The 26,550-nt window shown below is 43.1% G+C and overlaps 3 protein-coding genes across 3 annotated transcripts; 2 read left to right on the top strand and 1 right to left on the bottom strand.

Annotated features, from left to right (window-relative positions):
- Positions 1–700: 700 nt before the first annotated feature.
- LOC103185666 (oligodendrocyte transcription factor 3-like) lies at positions 701–1,623 on the top strand. Its single transcript, XM_007904300.2, has one exon. It carries the CDS (start codon positions 701–703, stop codon positions 1,481–1,483), a length of 783 nt encoding a protein of 260 aa, XP_007902491.1. The 3' UTR covers positions 1,484–1,623.
- A 5,534-nt stretch (positions 1,624–7,157) lies between these two features.
- Positions 7,158–18,874, top strand: bsdc1 (BSD domain containing 1). The gene is made up of 11 exons (XM_042338746.1): positions 7,158–7,237; positions 9,104–9,167; positions 10,591–10,707; positions 10,914–11,081; positions 11,605–11,659; positions 12,277–12,392; positions 12,975–13,043; positions 13,972–14,053; positions 14,633–15,184; positions 15,953–16,056; positions 16,917–18,874. Exons 1-11 carry the CDS (start codon positions 7,227–7,229, stop codon positions 16,944–16,946), a joined length of 1,368 nt encoding a protein of 455 aa, XP_042194680.1. The 5' UTR covers positions 7,158–7,226; the 3' UTR covers positions 16,947–18,874.
- A 10-nt stretch (positions 18,875–18,884) lies between these two features.
- LOC103185667 (testis-specific serine/threonine-protein kinase 3) lies at positions 18,885–21,565 on the bottom strand. The gene is made up of 2 exons (XM_007904301.2): positions 21,421–21,565; positions 18,885–20,584 (listed from the first exon to the last, which is right to left on the bottom strand). The coding sequence occupies exons 1-2, from the start codon at positions 21,563–21,565 to the stop codon at positions 19,917–19,919; spliced, it is 813 nt and encodes a 270-aa protein (XP_007902492.1). The 3' UTR covers positions 18,885–19,916.
- Positions 21,566–26,550: the final 4,985 nt, after the last annotated feature.

Here is a 26,550-nt window from a genome sequence, read left to right as displayed (position 1 = left end):
CTAACTGTCCTTGGAAAATAATTTTTTCTCTGGCGCTGCTTTAAGAATGTCTTTTAACGTTAAATATTTTACACTGAACAATTTTTCTCTGGGATCACTTTTACACTAAATATCTGTTTAATCTTATTTTCCCGGTCAGGGCGAAAGCTTAGGCAAGTTTTCTCACTGCACACTCCTCTGTTTACCTAGCAGCAGGTAGGCACCAGGTTGTTAATCGATTGGCGGATTGCTTTTCCTGGGGGCAATAATCGCTTCAAAAAATAAATAAAAATAATAATAATTTGGTCACTCAACCCACGACTGTTTGGCAGGTTAGTTCCGGGGGTTTTTACATTTTGGGAAACCAAGAGAGGAGGGGGGGGGTCTTGCTTGTTGAGGGATGTGAACAGTTAATTTGCTAAACGGACCAGTGAAAATCCTGCAGCCTTAATGATTGGACGGATGTCAAAGCTAACAAGCTCCCTGACATTTTTACTCATTGTTCCTTTGTCAAGAGCCTGCGGGGAGGCACTGCGTATAAATATCAGCGACGAGGAAACCTTGGGGGGACAGAATCTCAGTCACTCTGCCTGTCTCCTTGGTGAGGGAGAGTTGGGGGAATATATGTACAGGGTATCAAGTGTCCTGTTCGACCCAGAAACAAGTTAAAACAAAATACCGCAACATTGGAGGGTTTTGTGAATAGACCAGCAGCTTGGAGATGGATTCAGACACCGGCTCTCAGCTCTCCAGCGGGGAATCTTTATCAGAAATAGACCTGGTTAGTGTCAGCGTCGGTGTTAGTGTTGATGATCATGTCTCGATGGGAAAGTCAATGTTGACAAACTTTGTGGATGTGGATGGAGATGGCAAGGGCGAGGGCAGAGGAGGAGCGAGAGAGACCAAGGTGAGAGCCAAGAAGAAGGAGAAAGGGAAAGAGAAGAAAGAGGAGGAGGAAGAGGAGGAAGGGGAGGTTGTATCTGAGATGGAGCTACAGGACCTGAGGCTCAGGGTGAATGGCCGAGAGCGCAGACGGATGCACGACCTTAATGTGGCGATGGACGGACTCCGCCAAGTCATGCCTTATGCCCATGGCCCCTCGGTCAGGAAGCTCTCCAAGATCGCCACGCTGCTCCTCGCCAGGAACTACATCCTCATGCTGGCCAGCTCCCTGGAGGAGATGAAGAAGCTTCTGGGGGATGTTTATTGCGGAGCCAGACATGGCTTCCACTCTCACCCCAGCCCCCAGCAGAGCTGTGCCCCACTAGGAGCCTCAGTGACTGGCCAGCTCCCTCTCCAGCCCTCCCTGGGCTTCCTGGCTCCTCACCATCATCACCATCACCAACATCTGGTGCCGGGCAGCACCGCAGCCTCCCCTCCCTTACACCCCAGTATCTCTTACACCCCCTGGAGTGACCCCCCCTGCCCCTGCCCCTGCTCCTGCGCTGTGTATCAGCCCACTTCACACCGACTGCCACCGCCCACCACGGACGTTGAGAAGTGATTCATTCTGAAACGGAATCTCTCGCGCCCCCTCTCTCTCTCCGCGCATCCTCTGGTCATCCCGACGTGTTCCGAATTGCTGCTAATTATGAACCCAACATTCGAAAAGAGTGAATCTTTGCCTGTTCCGAGGGATAATATAATAATCCTGGCATTTGATACAGAGCCTCAAAACTTCTCAAAGCGCTTCACAGGATACACTGTAAAATGTAGTGACTGTATTTTGTGGGCGAAAAATGTACATTTATACAGTGAGCGCCTTTCATGTCTCAAAGTACTTTGCAATTGCTGGTTGAGCACTCGAGCTGGGGTTGAATTGTTTCTGTAACTCTCTTCTCCCCCAACCCGCCCTCCCTCCGCCCCCACCCCCCACCCCAGATTTACACTGTAATTTGAAGAGGGATAATTGTAAACTAAGTATTAAGAATGACAAACTATGTATTGCCAACAGATATTATTTTCTACGTTCCGCACAGATCTGTACTATGCAAATCACTGTATTACTGAGCGTTGTTATTGTGTTTTCTCATTGTACACGCACATACACCATACACCATATACACGCACACACACACCATACTCACACGCACACACACACCATACACACGCACACACACACACACACCATACTCTCACACACACCATACACACACACCATATACAGTTCACACGCTCACACAGACATACACAAACACACACACACCATACACCCACACACCTTATACCATACGCATGCACACACACACACACACATAGACATACAAATGCAGACGCGCACACACATGGTCCCACCATGCATTTAGAGAGATGACAGCATCTATTGTAAATACATACACAAACAAGCAGTATTTTAATTATTGGGTGAGCAAATACACGCAAACCACATGAAAATTGTATTTCATGGAACGTTTGAGATGTTTACAGTAAAATGTTTATTAAAACCAATGTTTCTGGAAGTTTTTTTGTCCTTTTTGTCTAAGTTTTGGATACAAAGCTTAATTTCTTTCCCTTTCAGATAAATGTTTAATCGTGTCAGTGAGGGATCAGGTGTGGGTCAGTGTAGCAGTCCAAAAATCGTATTGATGCTTGCATTTGGTTTAGCACCTGTGATACACTGTGAAGCATAGCGACTATATATTTAGTGGGCGAAACAGTTTGCGCACAGCGATGTCCCATGTGGGACTCCTCGCACCATCGATGGGACCAGGTGACATGTGCTCCCTGATCCTCTGGAGGGAGGGAGAGGCGAACAGTGTCGGCACCTGCCAGCCCGAGAGCTCATAATCGTGTCCCATTTCTCAAGGGCAAACACGCAACAAAGAGCTGCCATCAGAGTGTGGCGATGGCTTCATAAATTATCCTCAACCGTTTTGCTGAAAGAGATTGTCAGGCCTTGTGATCAGACAGCGGTACTTACTAAGATGAAATGTATTTGAAATGGTCTCCCTGATGTCGCAGTCACAAGCCTTGCATTGGCAGAGAGTCGGCTATTGTCGAGGGCCAGTGCTATTGTCTGAGTCCTTTATGTGCTCCACGGCTTTGCAAGTTAACAGCATCGCTCACATAAAGGCTGTGGCTCCCGGGGTCTTTTTAAAGCCACCATATCTCAACTGGTTTAGCATCCTGTTTAAAGACAATTCAAGTGACAAATGTCGTGAAAGTGATTATGTTGTGGCTGGATTCACGGGTCAACCGTTATTCTGGGATGGCGACGGGGAATGTTTCACTTACCGAAACCTTTATTATCTCAATCTAGAGGCTAAACATTGCAGTATCCCCTTTGCTCATCGATTCTGGGCCAGATTCATAAACACACAGTCACAGCCAACAAATGAGTGTTAATCCTGTTTTCCATCAATACTGGAAAGCAAACCTTTTGTTAACTGGATCACTGCACTAAAATTCGTGCAAGTATGAAACAAAACTAAGATAATAATAATCCTTGCATTTGATACAGCGCCTTATCACATCTTCAAGACGATTCAAAGCGCTTCACAGAATATACTGCAAAGTGAATTGACTGTATATTTTGTGGGAGAAACGCAGCAGCCAATTGCGCTTTGAGATGTCTCGAAGACGTGATAAGGTGCTATATCAAAGACAAGGATTATTATTATTATTATTAAACCCAAGCCTGCTTCATTATTGATGGAAGCATCGCAAAAAGAACACAGGAGTGTCATCTAGACAGCCAAGAGGCCATTAGTTACCAAAAGAAGGACTTACAAACCTATGGTTGTGGAGCAATGGTTTGGGGACATTTTAGAGAGAGAATCTCAGGAGGATTCATCAAAACAAAACAGTTCAAATTAGCCATTAATCAACCAGACTCAACCCATGTTCACAGTTCATTAGAGAGACATGAGATGATCATCTTGCACCATCTTGCAGACAGGTTTAACAGCCAATTCCATTTGGGAACTTCATTTAGAAAGAAGGTGAGCTCTTTGGTAGACACAGTGACGAGTTTTAACCTTTGCCTCTGAACATAATCACTGTTTCTTATGCAAATAGATTCCAAGCAGCTGTCATTCTTCCTGATTAAAAGGACGGGTGATTATAGAACGATCTCAGATGTGACTTGTCCACACGGCTAACATTTTAGCAATCTCATTAATCAGATATTTACTGGGCCATAAATGAGTAGAATGTAATATACTGGGTACAGCAGAGCACACTAATCATTGTCTGATCTAGAGGCCTGTCATACAATATATCAACCCATTCCTACCGGCAAATTCTCTTTCCCTGTTAGCACCAGGTGGCAGCATCCAGTACACGGTGTGTGGGACACTGCTGTGCGCAACTGGCTGCCACGTTTCACCTACGTATACACAGTCATGCGTAGGCAACTGTGCATCTAACCACTGCTCTCATGTTATATTGGTATTTAATAATAACAAGAACACAAGTTTACATTTATATAGCGCCTTTCACGTCGGGAGGACGTCTCAAGAGTACAGCATTTCAGACCTGAGCTGGGGTCAGGGGGAGAAGGGAGAGAAGGGGGGGTGGCCGATGGCACGATCAAAGAGGAGGGTCTTCAGGCGGGATTTGAAGGAGGCTGAGAGGGGGTGAGGCGGAGTGACTGGGGGATGGAATTCCAGAGGTTGGGGGCAGAGTGGCTGAAGGCTTTCCCGCCAATGGTGGGGCGGGTGGGTCGGGCGACGTGGAGCAGCCAGAGCCGGCTGAGCGGAGGGAATGGGTCGGTTGGTAGAGGGTTAGGAGGTCGCAGAGGTAGGGTGGGGCGAGGCCATGGAGGGCTTTGTATGTGAGGACCAGGATCTTGAACTGGATCCTCTGAAGATAGGGAGCCAATGGAGTCGGGCGAGAGTGGGGGAGATGGGATCACGGAGTTTGGTGCGGGAGAGGACACGGGCTGCAGAGTTAATTCTGGATTATCTGCAGCTGTGGAGGGAGGATTTGGGAAGGCCGACTAGCAGGGCGTTTGCATAGTCGAGGCTGGAGGTGATGAAGGCATGAACAAGGGCAATAATAATAATCCTTGCAATTGATATGGCACCTTATCATGTTGTTGAGACGTCTCAAAGCGCTTCACAAATATATTGTAGGGTGCAGTGACTGTGTATTCTGTGGGCAAAACACGATCATAAAATGCAATGGCTATAGTCAAAACTGAAGTTTCAAGCCCAACAGTGGACTGAGTTCTGTCAGTTAACATGGATTCCTCCTCCTCCTGACTAAAGGAATAAAATCAGTTCGACAACTAATTAAAAACTAACTGCACTTAATTGCAATAATTTGATCATTGAGCTACTGTTTGTCAATTTTTTTGTAAACGATGAAATTACATTTGTAAAATCAAATGCCAGGATTATTATGCTATTAATTTTATATCAAATGCAAAGGATTATTATATTATTAATAGATCAAATGCAAGGTTTATTATTATATTATTGTAACAAATGTAGGATTATTATATTATTATATCAAATGTAAGTATTATTATATTATTATTATATCAAATGCAAAGGATTATTACTGGGGAAAGCAATCGTGTCCAAATTCCTGACCAGGGCAATAGCCCTCCCTGCTGGCTGCCCCAGGACATGCCTGAAATAAGCAAAACATGGGTTGGCCATCAATATAAACTGTACTTTTTTGCCAAGTGACAATAAACCATTCTTTCCGTCTTCTCTCCGGCTGTGTTCTGCGGCTAAATTGTGCCTTTGGAAGTTGTAAGACCGCAATGTCACGGCTGAGGAAGAACAGCGGCAGGAAACATGGGACAATTTAATTATTCCCCGTAAATGCTGGCACAGTGAGAACGCATCCATCCGCGCACCATCTCTCCCAATTCTTCCACGAGAACAACTTGCATTTATATAGCGGCCTTCACCAGGGAAGTCTACAATCCAGCACCAGAACCTGTGAAAGGTGCCCCAGTTCACAACTGAATAATAATAATAATAATAATGATGATGATAATAATAATTTACATTAGTAATATTCCCTGCATTTGATGTAGCGCCTTAATCAGGTCTTCGCGACGTCTCAAAGTGGATATACCGTAAAGTGTAGTGACTGTGTATTTCGTTGTGGGCGAAACTTGGCAGCCAATTGCGCACAGCGACATCCCACAAACAGTCGTGGATTGAGCGAACAAATTATTATTAGAAATGGTGACTGAGCCCTTTCCTTTGGAGCGACGAGATATCAGGGGTTTACTAATTATTATTATTCTTAACGATAACAATAATAATTAGTAATTTCAACAATTAACAATAATTAATAATAACAATTCATAAGAATAACAGCAATGATAAATAACAACAATTATTAATATAAAAATAATTTTTTTTTAAAAATGACATTTTTAAAAAATAAAAACACTATTAATAACTATTATCAACACCAATAAAATATATTACCATCGATTATGACTATTAATAAGAATTATTATCGCCAATAACAATTATTCTTATCAATAACAATTACTATTGTCACTAATAATAACCACCGAACAATAACAATGACTATTGGTGAGTCATCTCATTTGCATAGAAGGCGTGTCGCGTGACGCGCCCAACAGGAGGCGGGGCCACGCTGCACGCGCGCACGCACGCACGCACGCGCGGTAGCAGTGACGCAAGGACGTCGGGGCGGGTGACGCGGCGCAGCCCGGTGACGCGATGCTTTGGCACAACAACAACGACAACCACCACAAGAAGCCGAGGGGTGGGAGGAGCCGCCGCCGCCGTTGTTGTTGTCGTCTCTCCCGCTCCGGGCCGCCGTAGTCCAGGGTTTGGAGCCGTTAAACGCCTCACAAGTCGTTTGTCGAAATCGTTCCCCCCCCCCCGACCCCCTCCTCCCTCCCGCTCTCCCCCTCACGGGTGGTCCCCCGGTGTGTGTCCGCTCGCGGCGCCGCCTCCGCCGCCATTCGGTGCGGGATCCGTTTTCTCTCGCGCGGACTCTTTTTTTTTAAGGCCCCGAAAAAAAACACCTCTTCCCCCATCCCCCCACCTCCCCCCCACCCCCCGGGCAGCACAGCACAGCACAGGCCGCTCCCGCTCCTCCCGCCGTGTGTGTGTGTGTGTGTGAGGGGGTCAGTGACTGACTGACCGGCCGGGGTGAGCGAGTCAGGCGGCGGCCCTCCGCTGAGGAGAGAGGCCGAGGCCCTGAGGCCTGAGTGAGTTGCCGGAGGCCCGGGGCTGGGGGAGGGGAGGGGAGGGGGGGGCGGCGTAACCATCCATGACAGCAGCGGGGCCGGGCAGCCCGGGAGGATGGCGGACGGGTGAGTCCTTCTTTTTTTTCTCCCCCCCCCCCCCCCCCCCCCCCCTCCGCCCCCTCCTCCTCCCCCTGAAGCAACTCGTGTCCGTTGTAATATTAATATTAATGTACATACACACAGTGTAAGCGCCCGCGGACGCTCTGCCCTCCCCCCACTCGGGCGCTATATATATATATATATATATATCTATATATAAATGCCAATAGCAGCTGCTGCTGCTGTTGTTGTTGTGTTGTATCTATAATCTCTCTCTGTGTTTATATATATATATATATAGACATTATATGTAAACACAGAGTCACTTAACACCTGACGGTGGGTGTGTTGTCCCGTGAAGGGGCTTCGGGACGCGGCGGAGACTCTGCGCCGAATGCCGGGACTATTAGGGTTACGCTCCGGTGTTCGCGTGTGTGTCTGTTGTTTGTTTGTTTGTTTGTTTACGTGTAATTCTCTCTCTCTCTCCCTCTCGTGATTTCGCCCACAAACACACCGTCGGTTCACCTCACGGTCCTATTCTGCCCCCAGCGCTTCGAGACGTCGAGAAGACGTGATCAGGCGCTGTAACAACCGCGAGGATTATTATTATATATATATATATATATATATAACATCCCATCGCTCACTCTCTTGCTCCGCTCTCTTGGTCCAAACCCACCTCGTTTCCCCGCCCCTCCCCCAAATTTGCGTTTATTCCAGTTCGGCTTCTCGATGACCCCCTTTCCCCCCTTTCCCCCCCACACACACACTGAGCAAAACGGACGAGAGGTTAAAAAAGCGAGATCCCAATCGCCTGTACGGGTGGACATTCGCGATCCTGAGGCGCCATCGAGACGCCTCGACGATTTGCTACGGTGCTCGAGCAAATTCAATGGTTATGCTCTTATTAATGATAATTATTCAGCAATTATTCTCTTAATATTGCCAGAGGAGGCACTCACAAACGCCTGACGTTTGTGTTCAAATGCTTTCGACTCCCCTCAGCAGCTCCGCGTTGTTCCTGCTCATTCATTTTTTTTAAAAAATAAATGATTGCAAAAGATCTTGTGCTCCCTAAACTCTGAGAATGCGAGAACGTTGTCTGACTGGTTACGGATGCCCCTGTTTCTTTTTAATCCTGATCAAAGTTAAAGGGTATTTGATGAGAGCAAAGTACGAAGCCGCCAAAGAAAAGAACTCAAGGGATGCAGATGATGTAATAATCTTTATGACACAAAATCTCTGTCACCATAATAACTGGCGCTCGGTTTGAATGATCCTTCGGAACCTCTCTTTTCCTGGTGTGTTCATTTTTTTGAGGTGTTTGTTTTTTTTTGGTGGAGAGAGATGAGGGGGGGGATGAGATTTAGTTGGTCATTCCTATCTTTGCTGTGAGGTATTAATCCTGTCGTGAGAGGCGCAATACAAATGTAATTTGTTATTGTTCCCAAACCAGTTCGCCAGGTTTACTATTACGGCTGGATTTAATACAGTATGGAAATATTGGACAGGTGTGCTTTAAATACAAAAGGGTGAAGCACTCTGAAATTAAGTAAAGTATACTGTAATGTGTTTGTTCTTTGTAAAGTTAATCCCATGGCACTATTTGGAAACAGAAGGGAGTTTCTCCTAGTGTTCTCCTGGTCAACAAATCCCCAAAATAGATGTGTTTCATCCACAAAATGCACATAATTGACTTTACAGTATATCTGTGCAGCATTTTGAGACATCTCAAATACATGGATTGTTACTTTTATTACAACCAACATTAAATCAATGCAAAGATCATTATATTTTTAAGGAAATTTATTGGAGAAAATGATTGTTTTAAATGTTTTATACTTTATAAATAAATGAATGAACAGATAAAAGGAATCACCTCTCGTCCTACAGGGGATCTGGTGGGAGCTGGTGGGGAAGTTGGCTTCAGGACAGTTTGCAATCAGTGAAAGAAAAGGTAAGAAGTTGTCTGCACATTGTCTGCCCTTTGGCACATCTAATATGTGCACTTGTGTCCTTAAGAATTTGAAAAACAGCGTTTTAGCGTTGGTGACCAGAATGCAATAATTGCAATAAATTATTAATAATTTGACGAACCTGGATTTTATAGATTGAATGTTTGAGGTTATTATTTGAAATGAGCTGCTCTTTAACGGTAAAGATTTGCAGCCTCTTCGCTGTTTGTTAGTGACAATGAATGGATAAAAAAATACGAGAGTTCTGAGAGTAATAATCAGAACTGGAGCACATATACTTTTCTGTTGTTACACACTAATTCTAATAGCTGCTAGTATTTTTATTCTAGTTCTCTATTTTACCTTCATTATATATAAAAACAACACCTTTGGGATTTTTGAAACCTGAAGGAATAGCTCTCCCTAAGAATCTCTCCCTGGGATCAAGTCACTTGGTGTAAACAATGTTTGTGCAGGAACCGAAAGTAACCTGTTTTCATGATTTTTAGATAAGGTTGTTGATATTTGTACTCACAATGGAGGGAATTGGAAACAAAATAAGATGTTTTGCTTTTTTTCCTCTTACCTATTGCCAAAATCTACTAGGTTTCTACTCTTTTTTTACCTTATTCTAATCTTCGAAGTTTCCTCCCGATGTGAAAGGTGCTATACAAATGTAATTTTGTTGTTGTTTCCCACTAAAGCAATGTGGCGTTTTATTTTCCTGTCCCAGCAATCCTTTTCACCCCCTCTGGTGACTATTCTAGTTTTGTGTTAATAAACAGTCAATTCATTTGACAGTATATTCTGTAAAGCATTTTGAGACGTCTCGAGGATGTGATCAGGTGCTAGCTATCAAATGCAAGGAATATTATTAATTAGTACTGAATCACAGACCGTTTGGTGATGTGGACTCTGGCTCCTACACGCAGTTCTAAATTTTTGTAACAATCCTACAGGCAGATGAATTGTGCCCCATTATTCTTGACTGGATGTGAATCTTACGGTGACTCGGCAGTGTGCCAAGCCACTGTGCCATGCTGTACTCCATGTTCTGACCACAAAGGGAGATTCTTCCAGTAGATTGGTTTCAAAACAAAAGTCCGAATGCTCATGAATTAAGAGAAGGTTTTTTTTTAAAAAAAGCTTTCAAGTGGTCTCTCCCCTTTGTGTGTTGTGTGTGTGTTTGTGTATGGAGCGGCTGAAATCTCGCCCACCTCTATAAAACCTGATTCAGTTTCAATTTTCTCTCTCCCCCTCCACCGCCACCTTGATAACTGACAGTGGTAATTGCAATGCGTGTGCTAGATAAACAAAAATAGATCATTAATGTTTGTCTTGACATAACTATTTGTGGGTATATCATTAGAAAAGCAACACACTTTGCAGAATATAATACTGTGCTATTGCGCTTCCTATCAACAGTCTACTGAAGCTTTGGAGTTTATGAAACGGGATCTTGCGGAGTTTTCACATGTGATACAGCATGATACAGCATGCACCATTGCTGCTACAGCTAATGCCGTGAAAGAAAAGTTAAGCGTGAGTATAAAACTGCATTACTTGTGCTATATAAAAATTCTGTTGGCTGCAGGCTAACACAAGGGGTTTTATGTTTAATGCTAACTCAGTCCTAAGATTCTTGCATTCTTTTCACTCCCACAGAAAGTCCCTATCACAAGATGCATTGGGTAATTTTTAAATGAATATGCAGTGATGCAATGTTAACAATTGATTTTGTTTTGTAGGCGGAAGGTTCTTCAGGAGCAGGGCAGCAGGTTAAAAAGGGCTTATCGAATATTTTGGGAGTCCTTTCAGATACATTTGCTCCGCCTCCAGACAAAACAATCGACTGTGACGTTATAACACTACTCGCAACGCCATCTGGTACGACAGAAATTTATGACAGTACAAAGGTACGTGAGAGAAACTGCGATCTGTCAGTTTTAAGGAAACAGTTTGTGCTGATAGTGTCCTGTGGGTCAGCCCATAATCACTGGGTGTAACACAACACAGCTCAGTGGTGGTGGCTGAATGTAAGTTGTTGGAGGGCATATCTTGTGCCTCTGTTGGCTGTCTCTCTAGTGGTGCATCATGTGTGTACTGTACTTGCAGCAGTCCAACCCACTTACTTGATTCTCTTACTTCATTGTAAGTGGATAGAAATGTTTTGATAAATATATGAGGATAAGTACAATCTGAGGCCTAACAGAATTTATCTTTTTTTAAAAAAACCTTTATTGCAGCCAAACATTATGATTTGCATTTCCTTATGCCAAATTATTTGGGGTACTTTCATCTTCTGTCCAATATGCACTGCGGTTATGTTTGGTCCTGCTGGTTTGAGCTCATGTGATGTTTCATTGCACTTTTCTTGGATACTTCAAATCACTGCACTACTACAAGAGAGTCAATCCTTAATGGTGTGTTGTCTTTCAGGCTCGTCTTTATACTCTCCAGACTGATCCAGCAACATACTGCAATGAGCCCGACGGTAAGAAACTGTTAATGTAATACTAATGTTTGACAAACGTAAATTGTAGGAAGGTGGCTAATGTTTTCAATATACAATTTCTTTTTCAACAAAAATCTTAGAACAATACCAATCTTAGATTGGCCCTAACTGTAGAGCAGCACCAGAGTTATTCCTCCAACTCCCTCGACAGCCAGTGTCACCTGGTCTGCTTGAAATTGTCCATTGAGGAGCCGATAGACATTGTGACCTCACACACACTGGTTAGATAACTTTGCAGCTTTCTCAACCCATGTCCAGTGGAGACGGGAGATGACTTTCATTCTATTGGTCTTGACTGAAGTTAAATCCATATCTCAGTAGTGAAGGAACAAAACTACTGTCGTTTTTGATTGTGCTGCAATTTCAAGGGCTCTAGGATGCTACCCTGTGTGAGGGGTGCTATATAAATGCAAGTTGTTTGATGTAAATGCCAGCATTGTGAAGCCTCATTTAGATAAGCTGTGAGGATAGGCAACATTGAAAAAATAAAAGGCTCATACGTTGATCTTTTAATGTTAGGATTCAGAGCTGCTTTACTTCTGAATGAAGTAACAGTAGTTAAATCCTGTAATTGTGTACCGGTGTTTATTCCACAGGTCCCCCAGAACTCTATGACGAGTGGGTTGTTGAATTCAATCTTGAAGAGCGGAAAGGGGAGATCTCAGACCTGTTGGTTAGCAGTCCTTCAGTACGAGCACTTTATACCAAAATGGTGTGTAATTCATTTCTATAAATCTGATAAGATTTAATTCATGGGTTCACTTAACCCTCATTACAAACTAGTGGAGGGCCCGGTTAGAATGGGCCACAGCTTGCTTATAGTTTATGATATTAGAACAAGTAACAATGGGAAGAGAAAATCCATTGAACAAACTTGCTTTTTTGGTTTAGAGGACCTGGGTTTGATTCCCGGGCTGGGCGAAACATTGGGTAAGTTTCCTATTTCCACACGCAGTTTACTTAATAGTAAGTAGGAACCCGGTTGTTAGTTGAATGGTGGGTTCCTTTTCCGAGGGTATTAATCCCTTTAAAAAATAATTGTGTCACTCAATCCACTACTGTTTGTGGGACACTGTTGTACGCAATTGGCAGCTGCGTTTTGTCCACAATATATACAGTCACTATACTTTACAATATATTCTGTGAAGCTCTTGGAGATGTCTTGGAGACGTGATAAGGCGTTATATCAAATGCAAGGATTATTGTTATTAAAATAAGTATTAGTAGCTATTCATTAGATACATGTTTGAATGTAGAATTGAGATTCACTTTCTTTCCTTTCCCTCTTCCCCAGGTACCAGCAGCCGTGTCCCATTCAGAATTCTGGCATCGCTACTTTTATAAGCTCCATCAGCTTGAACAGGTGAATGCTGGTGATACAGCACCAAATAATAATACTATCATTTTCTTACTTTGACCAGTTATTGGGATTTGGTTGTCCAGTGGACCTTTGTTCATGCTAATTCGGCTATAAATCTTGTTTCATTAATGTAGCATGTGTCCCGCAGCAAAATGTAGGTCCACGTGGAACCTGCCTTATACATTTATAGTATTTTATAATCTTAAAAGAAGAGCCTGCAAAATTAAGGGGTTAACTGGTGTTTTGCTCAATTCAGCACTGTTTCAACTTGTGAAGTGAATAATAATGTGTCAGACTGGGTGTCCTTGAAGTGGTGAGTCGAACAGGGTCTTCCTTTTCTCTCTATCCACCAACTAAAAGATCATAGTGGACTGCGGTGAGGGAGGGGGTCAGTGTTTTTTTTCTGTTGTGCCAAAATGGAGAAAGTTTTAGCTCATTATGCAGTTTGCAATGTTTTACAATTATCGTAATTAACCTATTGGATAGATTTGATAGATTTCTGTTAGAAAATAGTATCTGAGAATGCAATATATAGTTTGGGACTCGACATGTCATGCAACTGCCAAGATGGTTGAAGGTGAACTGGATGGACCAGAGTCAGGCTCCGCCACTGTTAAGCGCTCTAAGACGCTACCCTATGTAGAGGGCGCTATGTACGTGCAAGTTGTTGTTGTCTTCTTTCCCCCAGCAAATTGTTATATTCTTACGACTTGATCATTTTCTATTTGTTTGGAACCCAACCAGAATATTGATTTCAAGGATTTGGAGTTAAGGCGGAGATTCCGATATCTCTGCTTCTTAAAGACATTGTGTCTCTAAGACCAACTGTCCAACTGTGGTAATAATGTCAGTAATGTTTCTCGTTAATTTTAGCACAATGTCAAATGGTGTGTTTGAGGCACAAGATAACGTCCTGTGTGTCCTCTTACAGGAAGAGGCCAGGAGAATAGCATTGAAACAAAGAGCAGAGCAGATATCACAGTCGGAGGAGCTGAGGTGGGAAGAAGAGGAGGGTAAGAGCATTAGTACCAATTTACCTTTTGCACAGATGGGGCTTGAACTCGAAGGACGAACAGCTTTCTGTAAACCGTTTGTTGGAATTGTAATTTGATGATCAACCTTTGAAAGATATTAGGAAATGGTCTAACACTGCTTTGATTGTAATTACCGTGGAGCTGAAACTATTGATCAAGTAACTTTGGTACATAATGTATTACATCCTATTGCTACTGTTACTGATGTATTTAATGTAATTACTGTATTTAAAATTGGGATTTTGGTTTATGGAAGCTGGTTTCTCCCAGTGTCTTGGCTAACAATCTCCCAAATGAAATTGGTCACTCTCAATCTATGGCTGTTTGTGGGATATTGCTATGAGCAAATTGGCTGCCGTGTCTGTCCACAGGATACACACAGTCACACCACTTGATAGTATATCCAGTGAAGCGCTTTGAGATATCTCAACGCTGTGATAAGATCAAGTATCAAATGCAAGAATTATTATTCAATTGTACTGTGGTGGGGGAACATATTTAAAATAAGTTTTAAAAGGTTCAGAAGTTCACTTTCATAAAATACTTGTTCTCTTTCAGATGAATTTATAGGTTCTTCTCCTACCAGGACAGATTTACAACATGTTCAGAATAGGTCCTTATTGTCTGTGGAATTCCCACTTCCAAGATCTAGTGTGGCAAAAGTGGATGAACTTGAACGCAAGGACGATGCTGACATGACACAAACGCCAGCAGTTCTCCAGTCAGTCAGTTTTGACCTCAGTCCCACAGAGCCTCAGTTGAAGAACCAAGTTTCGACTTCCAGCGAGACCTCCAGATCTGAAGAGACAGTGAAAGAAATTGTAAAGGATTTAACAGAAACCAGCTCGGAGCTGGTGGTGGAACAGGAGCTGAACTCCAAGGTTCCTGAGTCTCGGGAGAAGCTTTCTACTGTGGATAAAGAGACCGATGGTTCAGCAACAGAAACTGAGACAGAAACAAGAGCAAGCGGTGATGTTATTGGAGCCGTGATCGAGGCCAAGGACAGTAACAGACCCGGGACTATCAAAGATGAGGGGCCGGTGGATTTGAGAGTGTATGAACTGAACTCAGACAGTGGGAAATCCACACCTTCCAATAATGGAAAGAAAGGTGATTATCACTACATGTGGTGTCTTGTACAAACTGGTGTCTAGTCGTCATCTCAACAATGACTCAGGAAAAATAGACGTAGTTACAGTGGTGAGGTCATGGGAGCTTCTATTAAACAAGGGCATCAATATTTCTTCTTCCAGTGGATAAACAATTGTTCTTGTGTTACCCAATGGAAATTGGGATTTCAATGAGGGTAAAGTTTCTGTTTAATTTTGGTGAAGGGAAAGCACAAGTTTTGTTTTACTTTCTCTCACAATCCAGCATCGAGAGCAGTTGGACTACTATAAAACGTTGAAGCCATATCGTGAAATGAAAATAGTGATGGGTTTCATTATGTTATTTTAATGACACCGAGGAGTTAGCAGTCCTGCTGGCTCTTCAGAAACAGCAAAAATATAATTTAGTGGCAGATAAAAGAAAAAAAATATGAATTTTGTAATCAGCAACTGCAAGAGAGAGATTAATGTCTTGGGTTTTGCCCTTTCATCAGATGTGCAACTCTGATTCTCTGGGTGAACCCAGAGAATGCTTCTTAAACCAGCCAAGGGTCGTTAATATAAAAGACGAGGAACATTTGAGAATTTCCGTAACTTGCGACTGTTGAAGAATATTAGAATTAACTTGTTAAAACTTTCTTTATGTGTGGCAGGTAACTTGGCTTTATTATGTTTTTATTATCACCATTGATGATTCTAATGTGTTGCCTTCCAGTGTCTCGTTTGCTTTTATTTTTCATTCTGACTATGTTTTTACTGTTTATCTCAGGTTCCAGCACAGACATCAGTGAGGACTGGGAAAAAGACTTTGATCTGGATATGACAGAGGAGGAGGTCCAGTTAGCACTGTCTCAGGTGGATGCATCAGGACAGGTAATTAATTACACTCTCTCTCTGGGTGTGACTGGACTTAGTTTAATGTTGCTGGGTATTGTACTGCCTTCTCTGCTTCACTCCCGCCAACAAGAAATATTGGTATGAAGGGAATGGGACGTGTTGAGCGAATTGGACTGAGTGGATTTTCCTGTTTCACTTGAGAGGAGAACTCCTATAAAATATAGTTTGACTTTGCAATAAAAAGATGTGACAGCATTATTTTACTTTACCATTTTCAAAATACCAGGACCTAAACTCTTAAAACTACCAAACTTTTAGTCACTTTTTAAAATGATGCTTTTATTACAGTTTAACTCCGGGAATTCATTCATTCTTTCCCTTCGATAGCCCAAGGGCACTGAGCTCAATTATAAAGTCTCTAACTCTGAGCCAGCTGAGAGTCAGCTTATTTAACAAAACTAGGAAGTCAATGAAATATTGATATATATATGTGTGTGTGTATATATACACACACACACACGCGTATATATGGTCCAATTATGGTGGTATGTTTTTATTTAAAAACACATTTTTGGATTTGCTTCATCAGATTCCTAAACCTCTGTGATAGAAAATAATAAATAACTTCGTGAGATCACATCGATGGATTCGTTTTTTTTTAAAAATGGCAACTTGATTTTTGGTGTATGTTGTAGAAATGGCAATTTATCCAATCTCCACAATCATCTTGATGTTTTGACTTAATTGGCATTTAGAATATGTATTGATGGTGGATGTGTATGTTTCAACTGTTAATTGGCAATAGCTCGCTCCCTCTCTTTCTGTCTCTCTCTCTCTCTCTCTCTCCCTCTCTCTCTCCTGACTGTTCCTAATTTTAAAAACCTGCCCTGTTTCAGCTGGAAGAAGACTGGGAGAATTGGGAATAAAATGGACCTGGACTTCAGTTGACTCTTCGATCGTTTCATGCTGATAATGTAATGAGCATTGTGTTTATATTCTTTGCCTGTCATGCCAATACAGGTGTCAGTAAGCTGGATATCACCTTTTATACTGCATGTATCATATAGCGGGCTTCGTAGCATGTAATTACAGAGAACTGGAGCATGGTATATATTTCATTTTTGTTTAGACTAAAGTTCTTATTCGGTGACGGACATAGTTGCTACTATAGTTTCTAATGGTGTTCTGTTTTCAAGTGATTAACAGCTGGTTGGTTGTGCAATATACAGTCTACTGAAGATTCTCTGCATTTTGAGCAGCATTTTCTAGCGGACAGAAATGGGAAAGCGTTAGATTTGTAATTTGAATTGCGTCAGACCTTCTACAAATTTCCAGTTGCTTCTGTTAATTCACACAGGGTTAATGGACAAATGGTTTTGGTGTTCCAGCACTTTGTAAAATAAATCGAAAATTTTCACTAAAGCACTAATTGGAAATTGAATTTCTCCATTTGCTTCAGTGGGGATGGAGTAAACATGTACAACTGGCTGCTTCCCGGTAGTGTTGATTATTGGTAGCTCTTAATGCTGAAAATATTTTTTTAATTTGAAAGTTGCGTAGAACCTGTCGTAGACATCCACAAATTGGTGTCCTGTGAATTTTGAATTGGAATATTCTGATCAAAAATCCCTCGGCAAATTTCTTATTTAAAGCACTATTTCAATTTGCATTATTTTATCTGTGAGGTACACGTGAGCCTGGCAGAAGGTTCTGGCAAATGGTCGTGACATTTTGTAGGCTTTCAACTGACCTCGAGATGGAGACTGGAAGATGAGTGCTTTATCCCTTTGGTGAAGTGATGAGTGAAGAAGGGGAAATTATTCACGGTTCACTTCACTGTGGGTATTGTTCCTGTCACTTTAATTCAACATTTGATATCATTTTGGGGGCTGAACCCACTTTTTATTTTGACTAAAGGATATAGCGCCCTGCTATAGAGGATAAACTCTGAAGGGGTGATGACAATTTGAAAACGAAATGGTCTGATACGTTCTGAAATGTGCATTACTCGAGAGCAATAGAAAGTGCTGATTATAATTGCTAGCTACTCGCTAGCTGTGCCTTTCTCCAGAGAAGTGTGTCATTACCTGATCTGATCAATAATGTTGAACTGTTCATTGGTTATTAACATGTACGGAGCTATGAATGGGCAAACACAACACAACTGAACGTTGATTCTCTAATATCCTTGCAGCCTTGTTGTTACAGTGTGAGACAAGTGATGTAGAGATGAAAACTGGGACAGTAACGCACTCCAGTAAAGGCAGGATCAGCTGGAACGAAGATTATAAAAATAATGATTTATTCTTTCTGTAACGAAAACTCTACGGTAGAATGCTGCTGTTCTGGCACACAGTAAATTGAGAAGCTACACGAGCGATAATCTCTTGTATGGTGTAATTGCATAAACATTGCTGTCATCTCAATTACTTCATTTGTTTCAGATCTTGCACAAATGTTTCAATTTAACACCAAAATTAGTAGATTATTTGCTTTTTTTTTGCAACCTTGAAAGAACATTGTTGATTGACTTGTAACCTGTGGTCACGTCAATTAAATTTTTAATCCAAATTCTATATTTTATTAATGTGCTGCACAAACATACGATGAATTGATAACTTGGAAAACGTGGGGTGTGGAGTAACATAAGCTCCTGCCCCTGTAATTGCATCTCAAAGATATAACTTATGATTTTTATCTCCCCAAAACTCATTGCTCCGTTCTGCAATTCTATACTTAGCCTTTGAAATTCATTCTAAATGTTGAAACCATCCTCGCAGTCGATCTGTATAATAAATAGTCTGTGCTTGTACATATCACTACAATAAAAATGTTTTATCAAATCTTCATTAAACATAAGAGTTCCTGTCACTAGACTTCGAGTTTACTGGAAATTATACTTGTTCATATATATATATATAAAACTCCTGGTTTCTCACCTTGTGCTTAAATGTTTCTTGGGTACAGAAAGTTGTAGATCTTTTTAAATATAGTAATACTGGAAATCTATATGGCATCAAAGTAACTCAAGCAGACATTGTCAAATGTAAATGGTGCTCATCACCAGTTAGAAACCACATTGAATTTGCCAAGGCAAAAACTACGTTAAATTTAAAATTAATTAATAGCTAAAATGTTTTTTTTAAAAATACGCTAATACATTTCTCCTCATTTGTTTGTCAATGGTTGTCATTTCCCACCAGTGTGGGAATGTTCCCCTTTACACCGAGGCACAATGCGGATGTTGAACATTACTCGCTGGGCTCTTAAACATCATCAGAACCACACAATCTTTGACTTACCACCAGCGAATTATTTTCACATACAGAAATAAATCCCTTCTATTTATTACACTGTATAATGTGATCAGGGGCTCTTGTTGTTTTGGAGGTGACATGCACAGTTCACTTAGTTGCATCTCTAGTAAAATTGGTCCCAAACCAATTTGGGGCTACACAACTTCTACTTCTGCCTTCCGAGCATCCGTCATTTACTATATGACATTTTGTTGGCCATTCATTAATATTCTACATGTTTATAACTCCCTCTATAGCCATAGTTCTGTACGTTCTCTTCAGTGCTTACAAGACGTGACTGTAACCCTTAGCGCTAAGCAATACTAGACTTACAAAGATGGACTGAAGCTATACCGGAAATATTGCTAGAATGTTTATCTTTCGAGTGACAAAAATGGCAGTTGCTAGTATTGCACAGAAGAGGTCCCCTGCCTGTGCTGTCATCCGATGGCAAATATCTCAGAGCTGTCCTCGCCAGTGGTCATTCGGACACTCTTGCGTGCAGCAGTGTCCTTAACATCAGCCAGTATCTCTCTAGACCGTGTACTCTTATCGGCAGCTGTCGGTAAAAATTTTAAACAATCAATTTGCTGAGCACGTTTATTGGCTGTCTGCTAACCATGGATGGGAGCAAACCTCCTGTACCGGAGGTCTCAGGCTGACATCAGGTTCCAGCAATCTTCCGACCAGATCTCGACATTCCCTACTCAGCTCCACGTGCCCTGGGAACACCACCCCGTTCTGCTGAAGCCACAACATCTTGGGGATATTGGTGTCGTCGAAAGGCAGGTGGCCGCAGAGCATGATGTACAGCACGATCCCCAGACTCCAGATGTCACTCTTCACGCTCTGGTGTGGGACCCCCTGCAGAACCTCAGGGGCAGCGTAAGCCGTGCTGCCACAGAAGGTCTTGCTCAGTTCGGCAGAGCCCGTGCGAAAGATCTTAGCGAATCCAAAGTCTGCCAACTTCACGTTGAAGCTTTTATCCAGTAAGGTATTTTCACACTTGAGGTCCCTGTGAGCGATGCCGCTGTCGTGACAGTATCGAATGGCTGCCACCAGCTGACGGAACAAGGCCTTCGCGTTTTGCTCAGACAGTGGCCCCTCTCTCCTGATGTGCTCCAGGACGTCCCCTCCTTCCGCCAGCTCCATGACCATGCAGATCTTGCCATCCTCCGACTCCCAGATTTCGTGAACCTTGATAATATTTTTGTGATCCAAGTTCTGGACTATTTGCAGCTCCCGCGGGAGAAATTTGTGGATGAAATCTGGAAACCGAAAGCAGAGTTTGCGGTGAAAATGAATGTAAACCTTTCGTTCTATGTCAATCATATGCCTTTAAGATCCATACTGAACCGGTCTTTCACATTTAACAACTGCTGCGGGAATGGACCAGTAAGGTTGGCATATTTAGGAGACAATCACTGATCTTATTAGGACCAAACCCTAATATTAGTCTTCTTCAGAAGCACCTGTAAGCTTGTTCCTTTTTCTCAAGGATTGTTGATATTGCTATAAACGAAAACAGGTTCCACTTTTGCTCACACGTCAGTCAGTCTTTACACTGAAACGCGCACGGAATGTCAATACATTGTAATCTGTAAATGCCATCTCTGCTGGCTGTAATGTGCATCAACAGTTAATAAGAGACCTTAACACAATGAGTTCAAAGGGAACTTTGTCTGCAATGAATCCCGGGGAATAAGTATTATGGACAAAGACCGACCAAGGGATTGTCTTAACTAAAGTGTGTAAATCAAACTTGTTAACTGAAGGTGGAAGTTCAGAACTGGCTCCACTTTTCGCCCACAAAACATACAATCAATTCACTTCACAGTATATCTTGTGAGGGGCTTTGCGACGTCTCCATGATATGATAAGGCGCTATATCAGTGATTGTTATTATTAGCGTATGGGAATGAATAGCCCTCAGAAACAAAAGAATTGTGTTTGCTGCATTTAAAAATGACACGGATTTGATAACGAGAGGTTTAAAAGCCCAGCCACATGGTTTGATGTGCAAAGATTATTGTTACTGTTAACGCTTTCAGGTGGGTGGGAGTTTGCGTTCTCATGACATTGCAATGGGGGAATGTGGAAGAACCTTTTGGTACTGTCTGTCGATCGATGATCTTGACGGCGACTTTCCTCTCCTGATGTTTGCAGTAAGCCTCCTTGACTTTGGAATAGGTTCCCTCCCCAATGGTGATTCCCAGCTGATATCCTTTAGACAGGAGCAGTTTTTCCATTGCTTCTCATCCAACTTTCTTTACCAGCTTAGGCGATCACATGCCGCAGTCTGTCTATCCAGTTCCACGCAATGTAACCAACGTCTCTTGGCTTCCTAACTTGTTTCTAAAGTCGGACATTATATATTAAAACAAAATCAATCCCGGGTTGTGACTAGCCTTAGCAATATAGCTCAGCAGATATAAATGTGACTTCATTGTGATGCCATAATTTAACTGTTACTAAGGAAACTTTGTGCTGTGCACTGGCTGAAGCAAGATTTACTAATGTTAATCATTTATAACCAGTCTTTGTTTTAAAGGGTTGGGTTTTTATTTGGACATAATGCAGGTGTTATTGACTGCGAACCCCCTCAATTAATCTAAGTGTACTCTGGTGAGGATGCACACCTGGTGTCACGGGTGAGTTGAGTTTCATTAAAGACTGCGGTGCAGACGAGCCAGTCTTTTGAAGTGGAGACCTGTAGCGCAGTGGTTAGAGCGCTCGCTTCGCAAGCGAGAGGACCTGGGTTCGATGCCTGAGCTAAACCTTAGGCAAATTTCCTGACTCCACACACACGCCTCTGTTTACCTGCAGTGAGTAGGAACCCAGTTGCTAGTCAATTGGCGGATCTCTTTCTGGTGGTAACAATCCCTCAAAAAAAAACACATTGGGTCACTCAATCCACGACTGTTTGTGGGACGCTGCTGTGTGCAATTGGCTGCCGCGTTTCGCCCACAAAATACGCAGTCACTACACTTTACAATATATTCTGTGAAGCACTTTGGGATTGTTATTACATTACTCTTAAGTGAACAAGAAGAAAGAAGTGATCTTTATTTCTAAAACCTTGACCATGCCGTCACTTTGACTCGCTGTAACATTAACCCTCCACCCGAATCCTCCGCTCCACCCTCGGCGGCAGTGCCTTCAGCCACTACGCCCCGAGGCTCTGGAACTGCCTTCCTCACTCCCTTCCCTCGTTCCCTCCCTTCCCATCTTTAGGTCTCTGCTGAAGACCTTTTCGACTACGCCTTTGGTCACCTTCCCCCCCTCCCCCCGTCTCAGCCCCGGGATCCGTTACTGTAAAGCTCTGCGACGCCATCCGGCGTGGAGGGCGTTATATAAACCCAAGTTGTTGTTGTAATCCAAACCCAAAGTGCCCTGTTATTTTGCTGCCCCCCACCAACTCTACACCCCAAAGCATCGCTATCATTTCTGCTTTCTTCAGCCCCCCCCCCACCTCAAAACTCAACTCCAAAGACACTGATCTTCTAACTCCTAAACCCGACCCTCAAAACAGCCCCCAACTCCCCCCCCCCCCCCAACCCCGCAATGATCCTGCTTTAATGATCTTATCTCCAACACAAGACTTTGATCTCAACTTGTAAATAAAAAAAATCTTCCAAATCTCCCCCTTCTAATCCCCAAAACATATCCCATTGCTGTTTCCTGGCTCTAACTCTAAATCAAGGTGTAATTTTTTTCCTAACTAGAATCCTAGTCAGACGTTTGTAAAGTTGAGCTACTTGTGTCCGGCTGACATTCTTGGATCAGACACGTTTTGTTTGAGTTTTGTCCACGTTTACAAATAGTTTGTTTCTCTTTCGATCTCTTTATTGTATCAGGACCTGAGGGTTACATTGAGACACCCCATAGCATTATTTTATTACTGGGTTTAATAAACGTGTTAGCGCACACACACACACCACAGACACATACACAGACCCCACAGACACACACACACACACCACAGACACACATACAGACCCCACAGACACATCACAGACACATCATACACACCCCACAGGCACACACACCACAGACACATACATACAGACCCCACAGACACACCACAGACCCCACAGACACACACACACCACAGACACACACACAGACCCCACAGACACACACACACCACAGACACACATGCAGACCCCACAGACACATCACAGACACATCATACACACCCACAGGCACACACACCACAGACACACATGCAGACCCCACAGACACATCACAGACACATCATACACACCCACAGACACACCACACAACACATACATACAGACCCCACAGACACACCACAGACACATCATACACGACTCCAAAGACACACCACACACACATACACAGACCCCACAGACACAGATACACACTACAAACACAGACACAAACCACAGACACACACACACCACAGATACAGAGACCTGAGTTCAATTCCAGGCAGAGGGCGAAACCTTGGGCAAGTTTCCTTACTCCACACAGAGCCTAATAATAATCCCTCCAAAACCAAAAACAATAATAAATTGGTCATTTTCAACCTACGATTGTTTGTGGGACATTGCTGTGCGCAATTGGCTGCTGCGTTCGCCCACAAATATACTTTACAGTGTTCTGTGAAGCCCTTTGGGACGTCGAGAAGACGTGAAAAGCGCTATATCAAATGCAAGGATTATTATTATTATTACTATACCAAAGACACCCCACAGACAAATAAACACCGCAGACACCATAGACACAGACACAGAGGAAATTAAAAAAAATATATAGATCCTTCTCATCTGATTCGGATCTAGAAACAAACCCGCAAAGCAGCTCAAATAAATAAAATAGATGATGTTTGTCACAATAAAAAACAACATGATTGATTTCGAAATGTATCAGTTTCCTAACACCATAAAACATCCTTGGGCTGGTGTGTGTGTGTGTGTGTGTCTGTCTGTGTACAATGTAATGGGTTTGCAATGGGATGAGACGATGTTTCATTTAATTTACGTCTTAGAATGTGGAGTTTTGACCACTTCAAAGCCCAAACAGCGACAGAGAAACCCCTAAAAAACTCTGTCTTTTTTGTCCTCTCTGGAAACCAGAGTAAGACACCTGTCTGTCTGATCATAGCACTGAGAGAGAGAAAGTCAGTCTGAAACAATCACTGGGGATCTGTTCATGTTTATTACATCCCCTCCCCTCACACACACCCCAACCCTACACCCCCAGACACACCCCAACCCTACACCCCCAGACACACCCCAACCCTACACCCCCAGACACACACCATCCCTACACCCCCAGACACACACCATCCCTACACCCCCAGACACACACCATCACACACAGCCCAACCCTACACCCCCAGACACACACCATCACCACCCTACACCTACACCCCCAGACACACACCCTCACACACACACACAGCCCTACACCCCAGACACACACACACACAGCCCTACACCCCCAGACACACACCCTCACACACACAGCCCTACACCCCCAGACACACACCCTCACACACACACAGCCCTACACCCCCAGACACACACCCTCACACACACACAGCCCTACACCCCCAGACACACACCCTCACACACACACCAGCCCTACACCACAGACACACACCCTCACACACACAGCCCTACACACCCTCACACACACAGCCCTACACCCCCAGACACACACCCTCACACACACACAGCCCTACACCCCCAGACACACACCCTCACACACACAGCCCTACACCCCCAGACACACACCCTCACACACACACAGCCCTACACCCCCAGACACACACCCTCACACACACAGCCCTACACCCCCAGACACACACCCTCACACACACACAGCCCTACACCCCCAGACACACACCCTCACACACACACACAGCCCTACACCCCCAGACACACACCCTCACACACACACAGCCCTACACCCCCAGACACACACCCTCACACACACACAGCCCTACACCCCCAGACACACACCCTCACACACACACACAGCCCTACACCCCCAGACACACACCCTCACACACGTGGGGAATTGTAATATAAGGGTTTTCCCTTCAATCATTGTGACGTTTCTGACCCAATAACAACAGATCCAGAGATGTAACTGAGTCTCCAACTGCCTCTCGGTTCTGACCAAATCTGAACACAGTCCAACAGAGGTTTTCTACCTCAATCTCCTTGTTTCCAGTAAGTCATCAATATTTTAATAATAATATAATTATTTCAGGCTCCTTTGTTTCCAGGCAGTGATAATATTTAATAATAATTCATAAGATTTCATGACAAAATGTATAATTTACCATATGTATAAAACATATAAAATTAACTGTATTTTCGACCACAAAATGTACAGTCGGTTCACTTGGCAATAGATCCTGTGAAGCGCTTTGAGTCGTCTCGACGACGTGATAAGGCGCTGTATCAAATACAAGGCTTATTTATTATATGACGCTATTCGAAAAGAGGAGAAAAATTGGTCACTCGTTTCCACGGCTGTTTGTGAGACATTGCTGCGCCCAAATTGACTGCTGCGTTTTGCCCACAATATACGCAGTCACTCCATTTCGCAGTATATTCTGTGAAGCGCTTTAAGACGTCCTTCCAACACGATATGGTGCTGTACCAACTGCAAGAATTATTATTATTCAGTTAAAAAAAACTCCTCCTAGTTGCTGCTCGTCGTTTTACACTCTTAAATATCTTACTTTTTTTTCTTTTCCTTTAAACCAGTGGCACTTGACTTAATATGTTCTTTTTGTTGTTTTGTTTAAAATCGCGTGTACAGAAATGAGCTCGACTGCAGACCCCGAGCCCAGGAGATTTCCCATCGAGGCCGGAGATTCCAAAGGTTCTGTATCGAGGCCGGTCGTCAACTCAGAACCTGAAATCCCAAATCAACGACCCGCGAGGTAAGGCTCCCGCACACACAAGCATTCAGACTGGTATATACGTGGTAAAACCTGCATAAGTCTGATCTGTATCAATCGTATTATCGCCTAAGTCGTATATTTGCCCCAAGTCCCGTCCGTTCAAGAGTTCAGATTCTATTCAAGTTTGACATAACTCATACTTTGGATAAGTCATATTAAATGTACGATCCCAGTTGATGTGCCTTATGTGAGGTTTACGGTTTAACAGATACAAGCGAGAACCCGATTTAATCAGCCCAATATACAACCAACAGCACATCACAGACGGCCACAGATAACAGACTC

The sequence above is a fragment of the Callorhinchus milii genome, unplaced genomic scaffold (assembly GCF_018977255.1).
Source record: "Callorhinchus milii isolate IMCB2004 unplaced genomic scaffold, IMCB_Cmil_1.0 Scaffold10, whole genome shotgun sequence".
Taxonomy (NCBI): domain Eukaryota; kingdom Metazoa; phylum Chordata; class Chondrichthyes; order Chimaeriformes; family Callorhinchidae; genus Callorhinchus; species Callorhinchus milii.
This window is presented reverse-complemented; position numbering and strand designations above follow the sequence as displayed.